Source organism: Pan troglodytes, chromosome 16 (assembly GCF_028858775.2).
Source record: "Pan troglodytes isolate AG18354 chromosome 16, NHGRI_mPanTro3-v2.0_pri, whole genome shotgun sequence".
Classification (NCBI taxonomy): Eukaryota; Metazoa; Chordata; class Mammalia; order Primates; family Hominidae; genus Pan; species Pan troglodytes.
The window spans coordinates 74,998,160-75,016,964 of record NC_072414.2 but is presented as its reverse complement, the minus strand read 5'-3'; the positions used below and the strand labels follow the sequence as shown (position 1 = coordinate 75,016,964).

At 42.9% G+C, this 18,805-nt stretch overlaps 1 protein-coding gene across 20 annotated transcripts in view; it reads left to right on the top strand.

The window, feature by feature from the left end:
• SH3GL3 (SH3 domain containing GRB2 like 3, endophilin A3) overlaps positions 1 to 16,436 on the top strand; it is a 165,198-nt gene extending 148,762 nt beyond the window's left edge. For 9 of the 20 annotated variants that reach the window (XM_001161355.6, XM_063794276.1, XM_063794277.1 and 6 more), the window contains one exon: positions 15,772 to 16,436. In XM_001161355.6, the coding sequence (XP_001161355.3) occupies positions 15,772 to 15,977 (206 nt within the window). In that variant the 3' untranslated portion in view covers positions 15,978 to 16,436. Of the gene's footprint in view, positions 1 to 6,939; positions 7,137 to 9,078; positions 9,253 to 15,771 lie in introns of those variants that run through there. The other 11 variants (XR_010151471.1, XR_010151470.1, XR_010151472.1 and 8 more) reach the window with 3 other exon arrangements.
• Positions 16,437 to 18,805: the final 2,369 nt, after the last annotated feature.

Genomic DNA, 18,805 nt, shown 5'->3' with positions numbered 1-18,805 from the left:
TTAGTTTGTTTGGGCTGCTGTAACAAAATACCTTAGACTGGGTAGCTTTTACTTACAGTCTGGAGGCTGAGATGTCTAAAATCAAGGTGCCAGCAGAACTGGTGCCTGGTAGAGGCCCATTCCTCATAGATGACACCTTCTAGCTGTGTCCTCACATGGCAGAAGGGGCAAACAAGCTCCCACAGGTCCCTTTTATAAGGGCACGAATCCTACTCATGACCTAATTACCCCCAAGTCACTAATTCTCATGACCTATTCACCTCCTAAAGGTCCCAGCCCTTAATACTATTGCATTGGAGATTAAGTTTCAACAGATGAGTTTTGGGGGAACACACACGTTCAGGCCATAGCAAATAGGAAATACACTGCATGTACCAGTCCATAACAATGATGGACTCCTGCTGGACAGAAATTTCAAGGACCCCCTACCCTGGCAGTGAAGAAAGTGTCTTGATTAGACCCTGGTTCTGCTCTCTGGATTTTGGATCAGGGAGACTCTTTTGTCTTTTATTCTGTGGGCTCCTAATTGCTCTCTGAGAAATGTGTCTTCCAAGACCACATTGTAAGTGGGCTTTGGAGGGCTACCTTCTTTGACATCTGTACTTATTGCTGCTCAGGGACCTTGTGGGTTCCTTACAGTTTAGTAGACACAGATGTCTTCAGGCTAGGCTTACGCTTCTTTTCACAACTTGATTTCCTGTTTTTTTGAGATAGTCTTGCCCTGTTGCCCAGGCTGGAGTGCAGTGATGGGATCTCGGCCCACTGCAACCTCCGCTTCCCAGGTTCAAGCAATTCTTGTGCCTCACTCTCCCAAGTAGCTGAGATTATAGGCATGCACCACCACGCCTGGCCAATTTTTGTATTTTTAGTAGAGATGGGGCTTCACCATGTTGGCCAGGCTGGTCTTGAACTCCTGACCTTGAGTGATCCACCTGCCTCAGCCTCCCAAACTGCTGTCACCACACTGGCCACAACTTGATTTCTTAAAAAACGTAATGAGCTTCTGATCCATATACCTCCAGGCAGTTCCATGTGCCTGTAAACACATTCAAAGTTCTTTCATAGATATAGCTCTTAAGACTTTCATTTCTTTCCTTCCTTGTCTTACCCATGCTTCGCTTTCTTAACTTACAGAGGCTACCTTGAGACCACCTGAAACAGCAGATTTGAGTAGGAAGGTGACACCTTTCGTTGCATCTTTGCCACACAGCTGAGTTCCTTTAGTTTAGGGAGGTCTCTGAGAATGATTTGGAAGAGCAATCTGCTTATCTTGTTTTCTTTGGGGTACAGAAACAGTTTGCTTTTCCAATGCATTAGGAACCAACCTCTGCGCTTTCTTTTATCTTTGCTTGTAGACTGGGCAACTTTTGTCTTTCTTATAGTAACTTGCCACACACACCAAGGTTTAGCTAACATCCAACCTTCTGGCTTTATTCACCTTCTTTCTTTAGAGCTACTGGTATATGGTCTGCTTTAAGAGTTATTATAGGCAAAAAGTTTTTCAAATGTTTTGCCATAATCTAACAGGTCACTGGGTTTCAGCCTGGTGTGGTGGCTTACGCCTGTAATCCCAGCACTTTGGGAGGCCGAGGCGGGTGGATCACCTGAGTTCAGGTGTTTGAGACCAGCCTGACCAACATGGAGAAACCCCATCTCTACTAAAAATACAAAATTAGCTGGGCATGGTGGCACATGCCTGTAATCCCAGCTACTTGGGAGGCTGAGGCAGGAGAATCCCTTGAAACCCAGGAGGCAGAGGTTGCGGTGAGGTTGTGGTGAGCCGAGATCGCACCATTGCACTCCAGGCTGGGCAACAAGAGTGAAACTCTGTCTAAAAAGAAAAAAAAAAAGAAGCTAGGTATAAGCAAATTAACTAAAAATTTTGACAGTGAGTTCAACCTCAGCCTCCCTCCTTCAATGCCAGTATATTATATTTGAGGAAACGAGAACCCAGGACCCCAGGGCTCAGTCCTTGCCCCACTGTCTCTATCTTTCCATCTTGCACCCGAGTAGTTCTTAGAGACAGGACCTCAGGTCAAGCTCCCAAGACACCATTCTCTCATTTGCCACCAAAGAGAACTCAACTTTCCTTTGATTTGAGCTCACAGACTGGCAGTGTAGAGAGTGTTAAGCCTTATAAAAATGAAAAGGTATTTGAATTAAAGTATCCCTTAAGGTCATAGGGACCTAGCCTTTGAGGGCCAACGGTATGCCAGGAGTTATTATTTGGTGCTTTGTAGACATAGACATAACTCATTTCATCCTCATAACAGTACTCCAAGGAAGTGATAATAAAAAAAGTAACAAATAATAAGATGATGACAATAGCAACTACACTTATTGGCTACTTACTATGGGTTAGATATTGTATAAATACTTTGTATACATCTCTAGTACTATTTTTAGTCCTCATTTTACAGATGAGTAAGTAGAGGCTCTGAGAGGTTAAGTGAGATCTTCTCAAGATCACAGAGCCAGGAAGTAGCAGAGCCGGGTACTTTACCTTATAGATATTTCATGTTATATCATTAAGAAGGAATACTAGGGGAATGTTATGAAATGGCCAAGAGCATTGGGAATGATTTATTTCCAAGATTCATGATTACAGGGAATCTGTGGTCAGCAAGTGGTTGCACAGGGAGCCCACTAAATGCATCTGACTTGGAAGGGAAAAACAGAGGACAGTGAGGTCTTTGGCTTCCTCATTGAGGCCACGCATGTCAGTGCTTTGTCCCCTCTTTCTTGGCCAGTAGCTGGGTCCCTAGACAGATTAAGTTCCTAGAAGGGCGATGTACAGAGATCACAGACGTGCAGAAGCTGGCTTTTAAGAAGGTTCAGTGTCCCATATTCTCCACTGCAGCAAACTCTACTGTGTGCCACTGTGTGTCTTTTGCCTGTGCCTGTCCCAGGCTGCTTCTTCTAAGTTTCCCTCGGCAGTAGCTTCAAGTTCCCATCTCACACACCCAGCACTGGGCTTCCTTGATTTGTGGGTGGAATTTGCGAGTGTAAAGGGGGTCCTGTACTGTTTGTTTCTGAGGCACAGTTTCAAAAGAAAATGACATTTATAGCCTGCATTAATGGGAAATTACTTTCCATTAGGATTCTGAATGATTTGCACATAATGTTTATAAAGTGAAGGAAAAATGTCAAGCATTTCACTAACAAATGAAAGCAAAGCTCATGAGACTCTGCCAGAAATGAATTCCAAGAACATTTTCTTCATCATTTCTTCTTTCTAAAGAAAAAAAGAGAGAGATGAAAGAACATAAGTCAATTAAGCAGAATGCATCGTGGGACTGAGATGGAATCTTTGATAATATCATTGCTAGGTAGTTAAGAGAATGAATAAAGTGAGCCAAAATGGAGAAAGGGGAGAATCACATCTTGAAATGACAGATTGCAGACAAAATCCAACTCTAGGTCCTGGCTGGGAGAAACGAGTGCCTGTCCAAGCCCGCGAGTGTGGGGTCATGCTGTTTCATCAGTGTAAGCTGCCCCTCTGTCCCCAAAGAGAAAAGGAGGCCAAGAAACATCCTTGAGTTGAAACATGTGCCTGTGTAGCTCCCAGAAAACCACTGATGTTGAAGAAAATAGTGTAGGAATCTGTGACCCATGCTCAAGTATCTTCCCCACCTGTGGGGAATTTGTATCGGGTCCCAGGTTGTCACCTCCTGAATTATATATTTAAAGACTAGAGGACAAAGTGTATTTTATCAACTCATTTTTTATGAAGTTTTTTTTTTTTTCTTGCTGAAACTCTTAAAAGGGGTACCACTTTGTGTAATCACAACTAAGGGTTAATATGCCCCAAACTGGGACCTGCTTTAAACATATAGGAGGCTGAAATTAGTTAACAAATACGCATTCCAAATGTGTGCTACAGGCACATCAGAGTGAGTTGAAATAAATCTCCCAAATGGCTTGTATTAAGACCTTCTAATTCTCTAGGTATAAAAGAGACTTTTATAAATTTCTTCACACTTCTAAGGCAGCTTGGAAATAATTTCTAGAGCCTAAGTCCTTCCCCTCATTGGCACAAAATGTCTAGGATTACATTAGAAAATAAACATTTGTTCAAAAGTGAAATGTGAAGTCTGAAAATTAAAGATGAACACTTTGCAAATAGAAATATATGCAATTTTTTTAACCTACATTTCCGAAGAGGAAATTAAAATTTCACAGAACAGTGACAATGGCGATTGTTCGGTCAGCAGGTTGTTTCTTACATTTCTCTTCTTTCCTTCCTCCTCTTTTCTTCTATTCCCCTTCTCCACTAACAGCCTTCCCCCCAGATCCATTTCTATATATTATAAGTAGTGCTTCAGAGTCAGAGTTATTGACAAGAGAGAAATAAATAAGGAAACAAGAGTCCCATGTTATAGTTCAGATTCTGGAACTTCTTAGTTGTATGAGTTGGGGTGAGTTTCTTAGCACCTCTAGACCGATTTGAACTTGTTCCTAGAGGAAGTGATTGGACTTAATACATTCCAAGGTACTTTCTAGCTCTAAATTCTGTGGCTGTAGTAGTTATCTTTTGTGAGTACTTAGCATTCTTAATAATTTGAAATGTGGACAGGTTGAACATTTAAATATTTTCTATATTTTAAAAAATGTTTTAAAAATTAAAGTGTGAAATATGATTATTATTGTTGATCAGTAGCCATTGGTGCGGTGAACAGGAAGAGTCTCTCTCTTATTTTCCAATTTGAAGGAAGATTTAGAGAGGGAAGTTTTCCTCACTGCAGGGAATGGTTTTCTGTAATTATTCTGAACAGTCTGTAAAAAGAGTTTTGAAAAGCTGTAAGACATAAATTCTAACTTAGTTGTGGGAATTTTGACTTTGCTGAAATGATCTCAAGTGCTGCATATTTTAAAATCTTAACATATACTCTATAATGATACATTTGATCTGTAAGCTAAAATGTAAAATACCATCATCTAAATATTAATTTATGTACTTGTTTTAAAAAATATGGTAGAAGTCAGTTGTTTCCTGGGATTACAAACCAGGCAACAGTGATGTTGCACCATCCAGAGGACTCTGAGTCCATATGAATGACAGCCCCTAGAGTTGTCCAGTGGATGTGGCTGCAAGTGCAAACTTGAACGCCAGATTTTAGGAATGAGAGACATAGGAAAAGTGTAAGAAAATAGTGCAAGGCTGGTGATAAATGGCTGACTCTAAGCTTCCAAGTCAGGATCATGACAGAGAGAGGTGTGTCTTCAACAACTAGAAAACACTTGTTCTTTCTGAAGGGGGTGGCCGATAGTCTACGGCAAGCGCCCCTTGCCGGAGAATGTGAGCCCATCATAGCTAGCCTTTCTGATTTTTCAAGAGAAGCCAGAAACCCTATGTTTATGTGACATTTCCTGACTTTTAGATGTTGGCAACTAATCCACATTGTGAAAACGCAAGGAGCAGGCCAGACTAGGTATCATCTGCAAGCTGATCACTATGCCAATGGCCAGAAAGCCAACTCTAATTAAGGCAGCTATTTGCATTTCCATTTTCCAGAACTCAGAGTGGCAAATAATAATAATAATAATAATAATACAAACAACAACAACAACAAAAACAACCCACACACATTGGACCTGGTTGCAATAGAGGGGTCACCTGCCAGAAAGTTTATTTTGATAAATAAATGGCCCGCAGGTTTTGAGGTATCTGCAAAAGTCATCTCAATAGACAAGTCATTGTTTTGTAAGGTGGGGGAGGGCAAAACTTTATTAGTTAAACCCATCTAATATAACCCGAGTAAATTGAGGAAGATTGGCATTAAGGTTAACATAAATCACACATGCTTATTTTTACAGATTTCAATGATTAAGCTTGAGTTCCATTGACAAGTAATTTCAATAAATCACATCTCCTGTGGATAAATACAGGGCTGTTATTTCTAGAAAGACAGCAGTTCATCGACTTTTACTAGATTTTACTTGGTAGTGCACAACTTAACCCTCATAGACCAACACTTAAAATTTCCAGATAAGGAAATCAGGACCCAGAGATGACCTAATCCATAGCAAAGATGCAGGGATCTGAAGCTTCTGTCCAGTGCGCTCTTACCCATGGACAAAAACAATATGTTAGAGATGTTGAACTAGATAGTGTCTGGTATCTATCAGCATTAGACACCAGTGTTGTATCTGGGTCAGAGAGAGAGAAAGTATGTGCTTCAAATGAATTCTGCTATAAGAATTTGAGATTATAAATGGGAAAAAAGGAACTTTTGAAGGGAGTTTAAACCAGATATGCTTGTTTGAACTCAGAGGAGATGGCATCTCACAGATTGAGCACGGTGCCTGGCTCCATGCTCCTGGCTCCATGCTTTCAAACACTCGGTGAGAGTTTGAAAATGAATTGGAACCAGAAATAAACCTGAAAGTTCCAAATTGGGTTTCTACCCGCCGCCCCCGCCCCGCCCGCCCATGGTAGGAGATGAACTGTCTAGTCTGATCGTGCAGGTACAGTCAAACCTCAAGGTAACCTGGGTTCTGGAATCGAAGCTTCTAGGAGACTTGGGGTCCCATTCCTGACTGGGGCATGGACTCCCCTCATCAGTGGTTACCTTCCTCTCTGTTCATCAGCTGCTCTACAAGTGGTGTAAGTAATAAGGGAACATGTTTGGATTTCCTGACTTCAGGCCAGGAAGTGAGCGGAATATGAGCCCACCCAGCCCAAAGGGGTGTTAACCTGCCTTGCTGGAAAGTGGGCTTTGGGGTCAGAGGGAAGCCCAAATCCTGGCTCAGTTCATACCTTTGGGTCTCAATTTCGTCATCTGACGAGTGTAGATTCTCATTGCTACCTCACAGGATTATTCTAAGGATTAAGTTAGATCTTGTGAATTAGGGGTGCTGGGAAAGGGACTCGGTACAGAGTAGGAGCCCACAATGCAGCACTGTTAATGTTACATAATCGGTTATCTGATTTCCCAGCCTACAGCAGACTGGAACCAGCAGATTAGGAAGGCCCAAGGGACTGCTTCGGGAAGGCCATTGACAGCAGGAAAAAGTGACAGGTCGCAGCCAGACTACAAGGGAGGCAAGAGACAAACTATAAAAAGCAGGAACAAAAACACTCAAAAGACACAGCAGTCTGGGGGATTTACTAAAAGACAAAGAGCCCTACTCAGGTCAGTAGCTTCTGGGAGACTCCATACCTTGTACCCCAACAGGGACTTATGTTGACAGCGTTGTATGAATTACTTCTCTCTCCATCCCCTTTGCCCCTTGAAGTAACTATGGGGGTGGGGTCATAGTTTGCCTTTCAGTGGGGATGCTCTGACCGAATGCTTCCAGGTCATGAAGTTCCCAAAGTCAAGGCCAGCAAAGGAGCAAGCACAGTGGTCTCCTTCGGTGGTCTGAAAAGAACCCAAGTTCCACAAAAGAGCTGTGAGTTTTAGTGCAACAGAGAGAAGGATGCCCCTTGCGCCACTGACCACTCTTTCCACCTTCACCTCCCTTAAAGTCAGGGTTAGAGATGGAGCCCTGGAGAACAGGCTTCCAGATCCTGGCATATGGGAGAGAGAGAGAGAGAAAATGAGAAGGCCAGGCTGCAGACACGCCAGTCCCTTCTGATGCCATCTCTACTCTGGTGTCTAATCCACCACCTGGAGTGGGCACTGTTTTTAAGTGAAGCCTGAGCTGCTCACTTTGAAGCTGGAACTCAGGCTGAAGAAGGCAGGACAGGGACTAAGTGCCTGGAAGTTATCCCTCAAGTGCGACAGGCAAGGCTAGGTGGGACCTGGACAGACCTTCCTGGGGATCTGCGTAGGATTTAGGTAGAGAATGCTCTTAGAGAGCCTTCCCAGGCCTGGGAGCATCCTGAGGTATGCTGAGCTGAGGACCCAAAGGATCATTCCAAGCCCAGCTGATGGGCCACCCCATTGGATGGGATTGGCTCAGAAATGGTGTGGGAGAAGGCTGGGCGTGGTAGCTCATGCCTGTAATTCCATCACTTTGAGAGGCCAAAGCAGGAGGATCACTTAAGCCCTGAAGTTTGAGACCAGCCTGGGCAACATAGTGAGACCCCACCTCTATAGAAAATACCAAAATTATCCGGGCATGATGGTGCCTGTAGTCCCAGTTACTCAGGAGGCTAAGGTGGAAGGATTGCTTGAGCCCAGGAGGTCAAGGCTGCAGGCCAATAGCAGGGCACTGTACTGCAGCTCGAGGAACAGAGCAAGACAGTCTCAAAAAAGAAAAAAGGAAAAGGAAAAGAGAAAAGAAAGAAAAAGAAAAAGAGTGGGGATAAGACCACAAACTAACAATTTTCAGGGGGGTATATTGCATAGGGATCAAGAACGTGGACTCTCTACCTGGCCCGAGGTCAAGTCTCAGTGTTGTGGCTTAATTGTGTTAAATTTGTATCCTCAATTTCTCCATCCCTCACATTGGGGGAAATAGTGGTACCTACTCATAGGATTTCTCTGGGAATTAAATCCATAAATCCACTAATATCTCTGAGACACTTAAAATATTGTCCTGGCACATGGTAAACACTAACACCTGAGAGTTATTATTTCGTCCCTGTAGCTGAGTAGGGCTGAGGAATTGTAGGATTGGACCGCCTCTACCTTAATAAAATGTGCTCAGCATTTCTGCATATGCAAGTAACCCTTTGCAGCAGCAGAGACTTCAGCCAAAATATATATATATATATATATAATATGTATGTGTGTGTGTATAAATGTATGTGTGTGTGTGTCTATATATATATATAAAATAAGTGGAGTTGGGGGAGGGGCACCGCAAATAATTTTCCTGCTGTTAAAATAAGAGGGACTGAACCATATTAATGCCAAGGGGGAAGTTCAGTTTATTTCAGGGGGGACGTGGTTTTCCTACCTCCTACTGTGTTACTGATACAGTACTTACTGACCAGCCGTCTTAAACTCTTGTGGTAGGGTCTCTCTCTCTCTCTCTCTTTCTCTTTTTCCTAATGGTGTGGAACAGAGCTTGAATAATAAATATTTAACAGGGACACTCCCTTTTCTCTGTTAAAATAATCTTTGTTTCAATACTTTAACAAGGAAGACTGTGTTTTCCCACCTCTGCTCTCACATTTCGTTGAAGCCAGGTCTCAGGAGTAAGAGAAAATCAACACAAGGCCACTTGGGGAGGGCAGTGCTGGCTGAAGCCGTCTCACTGGACAGCCCAGGGTCAGGGGTTTCAGCCGCCTGTTCAAGGACACCGAGATCCACAGCAGCCAGCTGGGAGCTCCTACGCAACTATGCCCAGCGATTCCAGGTGCCAGCGACTGAATGCGAGAGAGCAAGGAGGTGGAGGTGGACGAGGAACTGCAGGACCACAGGGGCAAGGGGAAGGGGTTGTCAACAGGGATGGGACGCTGGGTAGGATCAGTCTTTTCTTACGAGACGTTTCCAGCTGAGGTGCTGGCTTCTGATGGTGGGAAACCAAGCATTCAGGTCCCTTGGAGAGGCTTATATCTAACAGTTGGAAAGCCTCCATTGAGGAAATCCAGCCCATTCTGCCTGGACTTTGGGGCTCCATCCATGGTGACTTTTGTGTCAAGGGAAAATTCACACACTGTCCCTCAGGCGGGCAGCAACTTAATTTCTCTTTAGCTGAACTGAACTTGCTTGCAAGCCTCTATGTAGACCAATGGCGGAAACAACTTAATCTTTTTTCCATTTCTGCTGTTGACCAAAAAAAAAAAAAAAAACAAAAAGCTTTAAAATCTTTTTTCCATTTCTTCTAATGGTGGAAAAAAGCATAATCTTGCCATTTCAAGGTAGCTCAGTCTCTTCCAATAGAAAGCATAGACTATCCATTTATGACTTAGGCGATTCCAGATTTAAACACAGTCAATTCAGAGTAGAAATTCCCTATCAGGGCTGTTGGTTTTTCTTGAAGGTTCTCTCCTCCCCCTGGTCCAGTCCTAAGATGTTGCCTAAATGTGAGGGGGGTTTACAGAACATCATGGTGGCAGGTAGGGAGGCTCGCTTCCACAGCTGAGGTGACTCGTCACAGGAGGCCTGGGGCCTGGGCCAGGACCTGTGCTGACATCTGTGGCTTAGGCCTCCCTCTCTGGGTTGCTGAATCTCTGTATTTGGAGCCGTGTGTCACCGCCCCCAGGCAGCCTCTGGCCTCAGTGGCCCCTCAGCACTTCCTGCTGGGGACTTGAGGGAATTTGTTCACAGTTCACAGGGAGCGACCAGCCTTCAGGCCCCATCTGTACTTAGTGACACCACATGGTTTCCACTGGGCTCCAGCCCCCGTGTTAGTCCAGAGAACTTTGACAGCTGCCTTCTCCCGGAATTTCTGTGGAAAGTGGAGTCTAAGACCCCCCTTCCCCAGGGTGGCATCCAAGGAGCATTTCAATTTTCTGGCTCACCCTCTTCTCACTGCAGGCCCCTTCCCTGCTTCCCTGCCTCCAGGAAGAGCTTGTATCTCTTCTCTGGATGGCAGGAAACAGCTCCTCCCTCTCCATGGCTTGTAATCAAAATGCTAGGCTCTGAGTTCTTCAAGCTCTAGTTCTTGGAACCCAGAAGTTTCTCTCTCTCTTTCGCTCTTAAATCTTATAAAAGCCTACCTGGCTCTAGCATGAAAGCCTAAAAGCCTTGGCTTTCACAATGTTTCACAACTGAAATGGTATTATTTGGGAATTTAAAAGCTAAACATTGACTGCTTTGTTCATGTCTGGGTTCCACCCTCCTCCTCAAGTAAGGGAGGCAAGCCCCAGCTCCTTGGGTTGAGGGCCCCAGGCAACAGAAATGACCCAGAATGAAAAATGCATTGATACTTCAGAATATCGTCTGGCTGCATGTATAATTCAGGGCAGCCAGTCTGAGCTCTGGTTGGGGTGGATTTACCAACTGCCTACTTAGCAAGTGCCAATTGCTCTTAGTGTGGTAGCCAGCCCAGTGATGGCTGGAGGGCCAGGTGCACTTGTACTGCCTGAGTCAGGGAGTTCTTGAACAGGGTCTTTCTACTCAGTGGTCTCTGGAGAGATGCCCTGCCTTGGGTTTAGGTGCTGATGGAGTGTGATATGAGTGCTGGTCTCTTTCCAGCTCTCAGAATATCAAAGTGGGCAATGTGGCAGTGGTTCCTTGCCAAGAATGAATGACATGAGAAGTGAGTAATGCAGCTTTTCCATGATTTGTTCTGTGTGTGTGTGCAGCAAGAACCCAGGTTTACACATGGAGGTGGTGGCCTGGTTTACACATGGAGGTGGTGCATACACTTGGACAAGTGTATGCTTGCCACTAAGCATTTTGGTCATTGCAGGTGGCTTATAGAGTAAATGGGAGGGAAATATATAAGTGTATCTATCTATCTATCTATCTATCTATCTATCTATCTATCTATCTATCATTAGCCCTGTAATCAGTGTGTCAGCCTATGAAATGTCTTGGCAACCCTTAGTGGTGTCATAGATCATGTAGGAGGTGACATGGAGCAAGGTAGCTGATGGCCTAGGGTCTGGAGCCCTCCTGTTTCTGGCTCAGCCAGTAGCCCTGGGGCCAGGCCATTATGACCTCTCAGAGGCATTGATGGCTTCTCTTGGAAAAGGAGAGGACTCATGGAGGACTGCCAAATTCCATTGTAGCATTAACATTCTGTGTTCAAGGAAATGCTTCCCGAGACTACCATGTGGTTTGGCACCTGACCCCTTCTCTGTTAAAAACTAGTCTAGTAGTGGGAGAAATGCTAAAAGAATAATAATTATTTTTATAATCCACATTAAAACAGTTATACATTAATAAAGTAGACTTTGACTCACAGCTCAGGTTGCCCTTGGTTTTCAGTGCTCAGCCCCCACCTTCCCGCCCATATACACACTCCATGACCCAAGGAAAATGAAAAGTTCTGTATTGTAAGCCCTCTATTCCCCTATGCTTTGTTTGAAATCATTGAATGTTGTTCTGTTCAAATTCAAAATAGTGAACTAAGCCCCAGTATTTACAGCCTTCCACCCCCTAGCTTTCATCATTATGACAAGAGGAATACACAGACTTAGGCAGGGGTGGGGTCTGTCACGGAAGGAGCTGTCTAGAGGCTAGAAACATCATGTAGATCATAGAGGTTATATTGCAGGTGGGTTCAGAGTTTCAAAGTCACCACCCAGTACAGGAGCTGCCTCCCTGAAGAGGAAGAAGAGCTCCCCTACCATTACCCCCTTGTCTTTCCTCGCCAGCTGAGTCTCTTTAACCTTTAACGCTTCCTTAGGGGAAGGAGAGGGGAGGATCATTTCACTGGTGGTTGTCAACCTACCCTGGACATTGGAAGGACCTGAGAAACAAAAAATACTGATGCCGGGTTCACCCTGCGCAGTGGGCTGTTTAGTGTGCCACTAAGTTGAGAACCACTGCCATAGGAAGGCAACAGGAAGCCACCTTGGTACAACCTGGGGAGCTCCGCTGATGAAGGCTCCTTAGAGTGCCCTGTTCCTTAGAGAAATAGGTGCTACTCCGTGAATTTCAAGCTGTCTAAACAACTATAATATAATCCTTCTCACAACAGGAATCTCCATTGCCCCAACTCTTGTCTTCCTCCTCCCATAATGCTGTCACCTCTCTACCCCTCCCCAGGACAAAGGGGCATCTCATTTGGCCAGCCACAGAAATACCCCAACGTACCTATTCTCTTTACTTGGACCTAGAAGACTTAGTGGAGAAAGAACATAATCTCTAGCAGAACTTGCTTCAATTCTCACATGAAGTCTAGAGGGAGGAAAAAGTCTTATAACAGAAAAAGGAAATAAAAATGGAAACCATCAAATAGGATGGCCAAAGTCACTTATTAAGAAAAAAACCCCTAAGATTAATCTTATTAATACTCAAAGAAAAAAGTATGAACTAGTCAAAATTGAAGGGAGATTTTCATGAGAGAAATGTGTCATATTAATACTGAAATATACCTAGTTAAATGAATTCATGAGAATAGCAAGGAAATATTGAAATAGAAGAGTAATGACTATGAACTAGTTTTACTAGTTATTAACATTTTATTTATTTATTTATTTATTTATTTATTTATTTATTTTTGAGATGGAGTCTCCCTCTGTCACCCAGGCTGGAGTGTAGTGGTGTGATCTCAGCTCACTGCAACCTCCGCCTCCCAGGTTCAAGTGATCCTCCTGCCTCAGCCTCTTGAGTAGCTGGGATTACAGACATGCGCTACCATGCCTGGCTAACTTTTGTATTTTTAGAGATGGGGTTTCACCATGTTGGCCAGGGTGGTCTCAAACTCCTGGCCTCAAGTGAACTGCCCGCCTTGGCCTCCCAGAGTGCTGGGATTACAGGTGTGAGCCACCACACCCGGCCTGCTAACATTTATTATAAAGCCACAGTATTTAAAATGATATGATACTGTTACCAAAATGAGTCAGTGGGACAAAATAGAAAATCCAAAAATAGATCTAAGTCCCATGATAATTAAATATATGATAAAGATAAAGGCAATACTTGAAATCACTGGAGAAAATATGGATTATTTAAGTATGTTGTTATAACTGCATAAGCATTATTAAATATAATAGATATTTACCTCATTTTGCCAAAATCCAAATAGATTATAAAAGTTCTGATGTGAAAAAAATTAAATAAAAATACTAGAATAAAATTTAGTTGAGTCTTTATATAGGACTGTGGAGAATAAACCATGAATAGAAAGTTTGATTAGTTTGACTGCTTATACTCTTCAATTTGTGCATTCATGCCAAAACAAAATAGAAACCCCTTTCCCTGCCCCACTGCCAGCACAAACTTCAAAAACAAAATGAGAAAAAAAAAAGAACAGATGATAAGTTGGGAATAATGTTTGTACCAGAAATGACAGATAAAGGGTAAATATGTGTAGTATAAAGGGACTTCTAAACATCTTAAGAAAAATAGTGATATTAGGTTGGTGCAAAAGTAATTGCAGGTTTTGCCACTAAAAGTAATGGTAAAAATTGTGATTGCTTTTTTTTTTTTTTTTTTTTTTTTTTTGAGATGGAGTCTTGCTCTGTCCCCCAGGCTGGAGTGCAGTGGCGCGATCTTGGCTCACTGCAACCTCCGCCTTCTGGGTTCACGCCATTCTCCTGCCTCAGCCTCTCCAAGTAGCTGGGACTTCAGGTGCCTGCCACCACGCCCGGCTAATTTTTTTGTATTTTTAGTAGAGACAGGGTTTCACTGTGTTCTCGATCTCCTGAACTCGTGATCCGCCCGCCTCAGCCTCCCAAAGTGCTGGGATTACAAGCGTGAGCCACTGCGCCTGGCCACTGTGATTGCTTTTGCACCAACCTAATAGAAAAATAAATTGACACTAAATGTCAGATATTTTAGAAAGAATTCATGTTCTATGACCATGAAATCCTTTTCTTGGAATTTATCCTCAGAAATTAATAGTGCACATTTGTAGATATTTATGTATAAGCTCTTTTCCCCAAAGAATTGTCTATAAAAGCCAAGGGGGAATAAAAGAGACAACAGAAAGAAATGAAGAAAAAGGAAGAGAAATCGAGAAAAACAGGGAGGGAGAAGGAAGAAAAGAATGAAGGAAGGAAGGAAAAGAAGAGATGAAAAGAAGAGAAGGAAGGAAAAGAAAGAAGAACCGTAAATGTCCAACAATAGGAGATTAGTTGAAGAAATGTTACATTGTGAGAGCTGACAGCTAGTCAGTAACTAAAATTGAAAGATATTCACCCTAGCTTGTACAAGAAGAATCTTTTATGAAAACAACTATATGTAAATATATGCACAAATATAATCATGAAGACATCTGGAATCTGAAAGCTAGCCCAGTTATCTCTGGGGTAATGGTTTACAGCTCTGACTTTTCTTTCTCCACTTTGCATACATGTATTTTTTGTTTACAATTAGCATGATTTTGTTTTGAAAAAAATGTTTTTGATGTTATTCTGGGACTAGATGTCAGTAAATATTCTTGTCTGTAAATTCTGGTCTGTAAATATTCTTGCCTTTCTTGTCCTGGTTTCTCTCCTCCCGGCCCTTGTCCTGCCCATTAACTAGGAAGATCTTGCCGACCACCAAGGTCTTCCCTACTACCCTCTCCCCAGAGCTCCTGAACCATGAGTGATACACACTTCATATTTGTTCTTTAAAAGATTTTTGGCTGTGCACAGTGGATCACGCCTGTAATCCCAACGCTTTGGGAGGTTGAGGTGAGCAGATCACTTAAGGCCAGGAGTTCGAGACCAGACTGGCCAATATGGTGAAACCCCACCTGTCCTAAAAATACAAAATTAGCTGGGCGTGGTGGCACATGCCTGTAGTCCCAGCTGCTTGGGAGGCTGAGGCATGAAAATTGCTTGAACCTGGGAGGCAGAGGTTACAGTAAGCCAGGATCGCACCATTGCACTCCAGCCTGGGCAACAGAGCAAGACTCTGTCTCAAAAATAAATAAATAAATAAATAAAGTTTCTCGTGTATTTTCTAATCCCCACAAAGAAACTATAAGCTCCCAGAGAGAAGGAGGTGGGCCTGTGATTCCTCTGTCGCTCCCTTAGGGCTCCAGGTGGAGCTGACTGGCTGCTTTTGGGAGATGGGCTGGGCATGACTTCTCTGCCTGGGAGTATTGAAAAGATAGACTCTGGGCTCATGGGGTCGGCGCAGGCAGCTGGGAGAGCTGAGGCAGCCAGAGACCACAAACAGCACCGTGAGCTGGGTGGAGCTGCCCTTGTTGTGGGAAGGAAGCAGGGCCTGCTGTTCAGGGTCTCTCTAAGCTTTTCCACATTTCCAATTTCCCATGGATAATCGATCATGTTAATCTGTACTTTTTGTCTCCATATCATGTGGACAGGTTCTAACATTCCCATGGACCAGCCCTGCTGTCGTGGTCTCTATGACTTTGAGCCAGAAAACCAAGGAGAATTAGGATTTAAAGAAGGGGACATCATTACATTAACCAATCAAATAGATGAAAACTGGTATGAAGGAATGATACACGGAGAATCGGGATTCTTCCCCATTAATTATGTTGAAGTGATCGTGCCTTTACCTCAGTAAATGTGTAACACAAACTCTGGACATACTTTCATAACTGAAATGAATTCACACCAGTGTGCTCTCAGTGTGGTGTTCTGTGACATCCTTTGCTCTCTGACCAACTTAATGACTTTTGTATGTGTGTTCTCTTTATAATGTATTTTATATCACTTTAATTTGTATAAATGATTTTCTTGTCCTTGCTACATGAAAATATTGTTTTCTTTTTTGCTTCCTGTCCTAAAAGTCATTGGTTAAATGTATTTGCTTCCTGTTGCTAAAAATAAGTCTCACCCATTGCAGTTATGTCAACGAATGGCCTATATTCCTCAGCTGCAATGAAATGGTAACATTTGAAACTAAGAAATGCTAAATATTTTGTTTCTCGACATTCCTGATGACGTCTGGTCTTTTCTTTTCATTGTATTTTAAGCTTACCTGTGAATAGCCCAATAAACATGACACACTGTGTTGGCAAAAGGCCTTTGTTATTTTTAATGTTGAATTGTTGATTTTTAAGCACAGTCTTCCAGCTGCAAACTCACACCCCGTGGCCAACCGAAGTGTCACAGCGCGGATGCTTAGATGATGCCTCCTGATGGGAGCCTTCGCTTTCCACCTGATTCAAACATGACACGAATCCTCCTTCCAGCTGGGGGATGGAAAGCCCTTCTACTTACCTTCAAGTTTATTTATAAAAGACCCCAAATCAAGCATCTGCTGCTGCCATATTTTGGATAGGTTTTTCGAGAAAGTTGTGTTATGGGTGCTCAGGAAGTAGTGTGGTCAAGAGTTGATTGAGTCCCCAATAACGTCCTCTTAGGCTCAGTGAACCAGCCCCTGGCCTTGCCTACAGTACGCACTAGTTACATGCTTTGGCCCACTGGAGTCTACAATCCTATTATGGGAAGGGGCAGGTATTATTTCCCATTTGAAAAGAAGGAGCCTCATTGACTGACTTACCTAGGATCAAACGACCACATACAGACACACCTCAGAGATATTGCAGGTTCTGTTCCTGGCTACTTACTGCAATAAAGCAAATATTGCAATAAAACAAGTCACACAAATTCTGGGGGTTTCCCAGTGTATAGAAAAGTTGTGCTTACACATAGACACGAGGAGGGGAACAACACACACTGGGGCCTGTTGCTGGGGGAGGGGAGGAGGGAGAGCATCAGGAACATAGCTAATGCGTGTCGGGCTTAATACCTAGGCAATGGGTTGGTAGGTGCAGCAAATCACAACAGCACACATTTACCTATGTAACAAACCTGCACATCCTGCACATGTACCTTGGTACTTAAGAAGAGTTGTGTTTACACTATGCTGTAGTCTATTAAATGGGTAGGAGCATATGTCTTAAAAAAACAAACTACACACCTTAATTTAAAATACTTTACTACTAAAAAATGCTAATGATTATCTGAGCCTTCAGCAAGTGGTAATATTTTTGCTGCTGGAAGTTCTTGATATTGATGGCCACTGACTGATCAGGGTGGGGTTGCTGAAGGTTGGGGTGTCTGTGGCAATTTCTTAAAATAAGACAACACTGAAGTTTGCTGTATGGGTTGACTCTTCCTTTCACAAAAGATTTCTCTGTCACATGCAATGTTGCTTGATAGCATTTTACACACAGAACTTCTTTCAAAATTTGAGTCAGTCCTCTCATCCTACCACTGCTTTATCAAGTTTATGTAATATTCTAAATCCTTTGTTGCCATTACAATAATGTTCACAGCATCTTCACCAAGAGTAGATTCTATCTCAAGAAATCATTTTCTTTGTTCAACTGTAAGAAGCAATTCCTCATCTATTCAAGCCTTTTTACGAGATTGCAGGAATTTAGTCACATCTTCAGTCTCCACTTCTAATTCTAGTTCTCCTGTTATTTCCACCACATCTGCAATTACTTTCTCCACTGAAGTCTTAAGCCCTTCAAAGTCATCCAAGAGGGTTGAAATCAACTTCTTCTAAACTCCTGTTAATGTTGATATTTTGACTTCCTCCCATGAATCACAAATGTTCTTAAAGGCATCTAGAATACTGAGTCCTTTCCAGAAGGTTTTCACTTTACTTTGCCCAGATCCATCAATAGAATCACTAGCTATGGTAGCTGTAGCCTTACAAGATGTATTTCTTGAGTAATAGACTTGAAAATAGAAATTACTCCTTGATCCATGGGCTGAAGAATGGATGTTATGTTAGTAGGCATGAAAACAACATTCATCTCCTTGCATATCTCTATCAGAGCTCCTGGATGACAAGGTGCATTGTTAGCAGAGATATTGTGAAAGGAATCTTTTTCTCTGAATGGTAGATCTCAACAGTAGGCTTAAAATATTTAGTAAGCCATGCTATAAACAGACATACTGTCATCCAGGCTTTGTTCCATTCATAGAGCACAAGCAGAGCAGATTTAGCATCATTCTTAAGGACCCTAAAATTTTTGGAATGGTCAGTGCGCATTGGCTTCAATTTAAAGTCACTAGTTGTATTAACGCCTAACAGGTTAATCTGTCCTTTGAAGCGTTGAAGCCAGAGATTGACTTCTCTAACTAGGAAAGTCACAGATGACATCTTCCCATGTAAGGCTATAGTTTACATTGAAAATCTGTTGTTTAGTGTAGCCAACTTCATCAATAATCTTAGCTAGATCTTCTGGATAACTTACTTCTCCATCAGCACCTGCTGCTTCACCTTGCACATTTATGTTATGGAGGTGGCTTCTTAAACCTCATGAACCCACCCCTGCTAGCCTCAGACTTTTCTTAATGCAGCTTTCTCACCTCTCTCAACTCTGGATTAGGCTTTGGCTTCAGGTAATGCGGCTGGTTGATCATCAGACC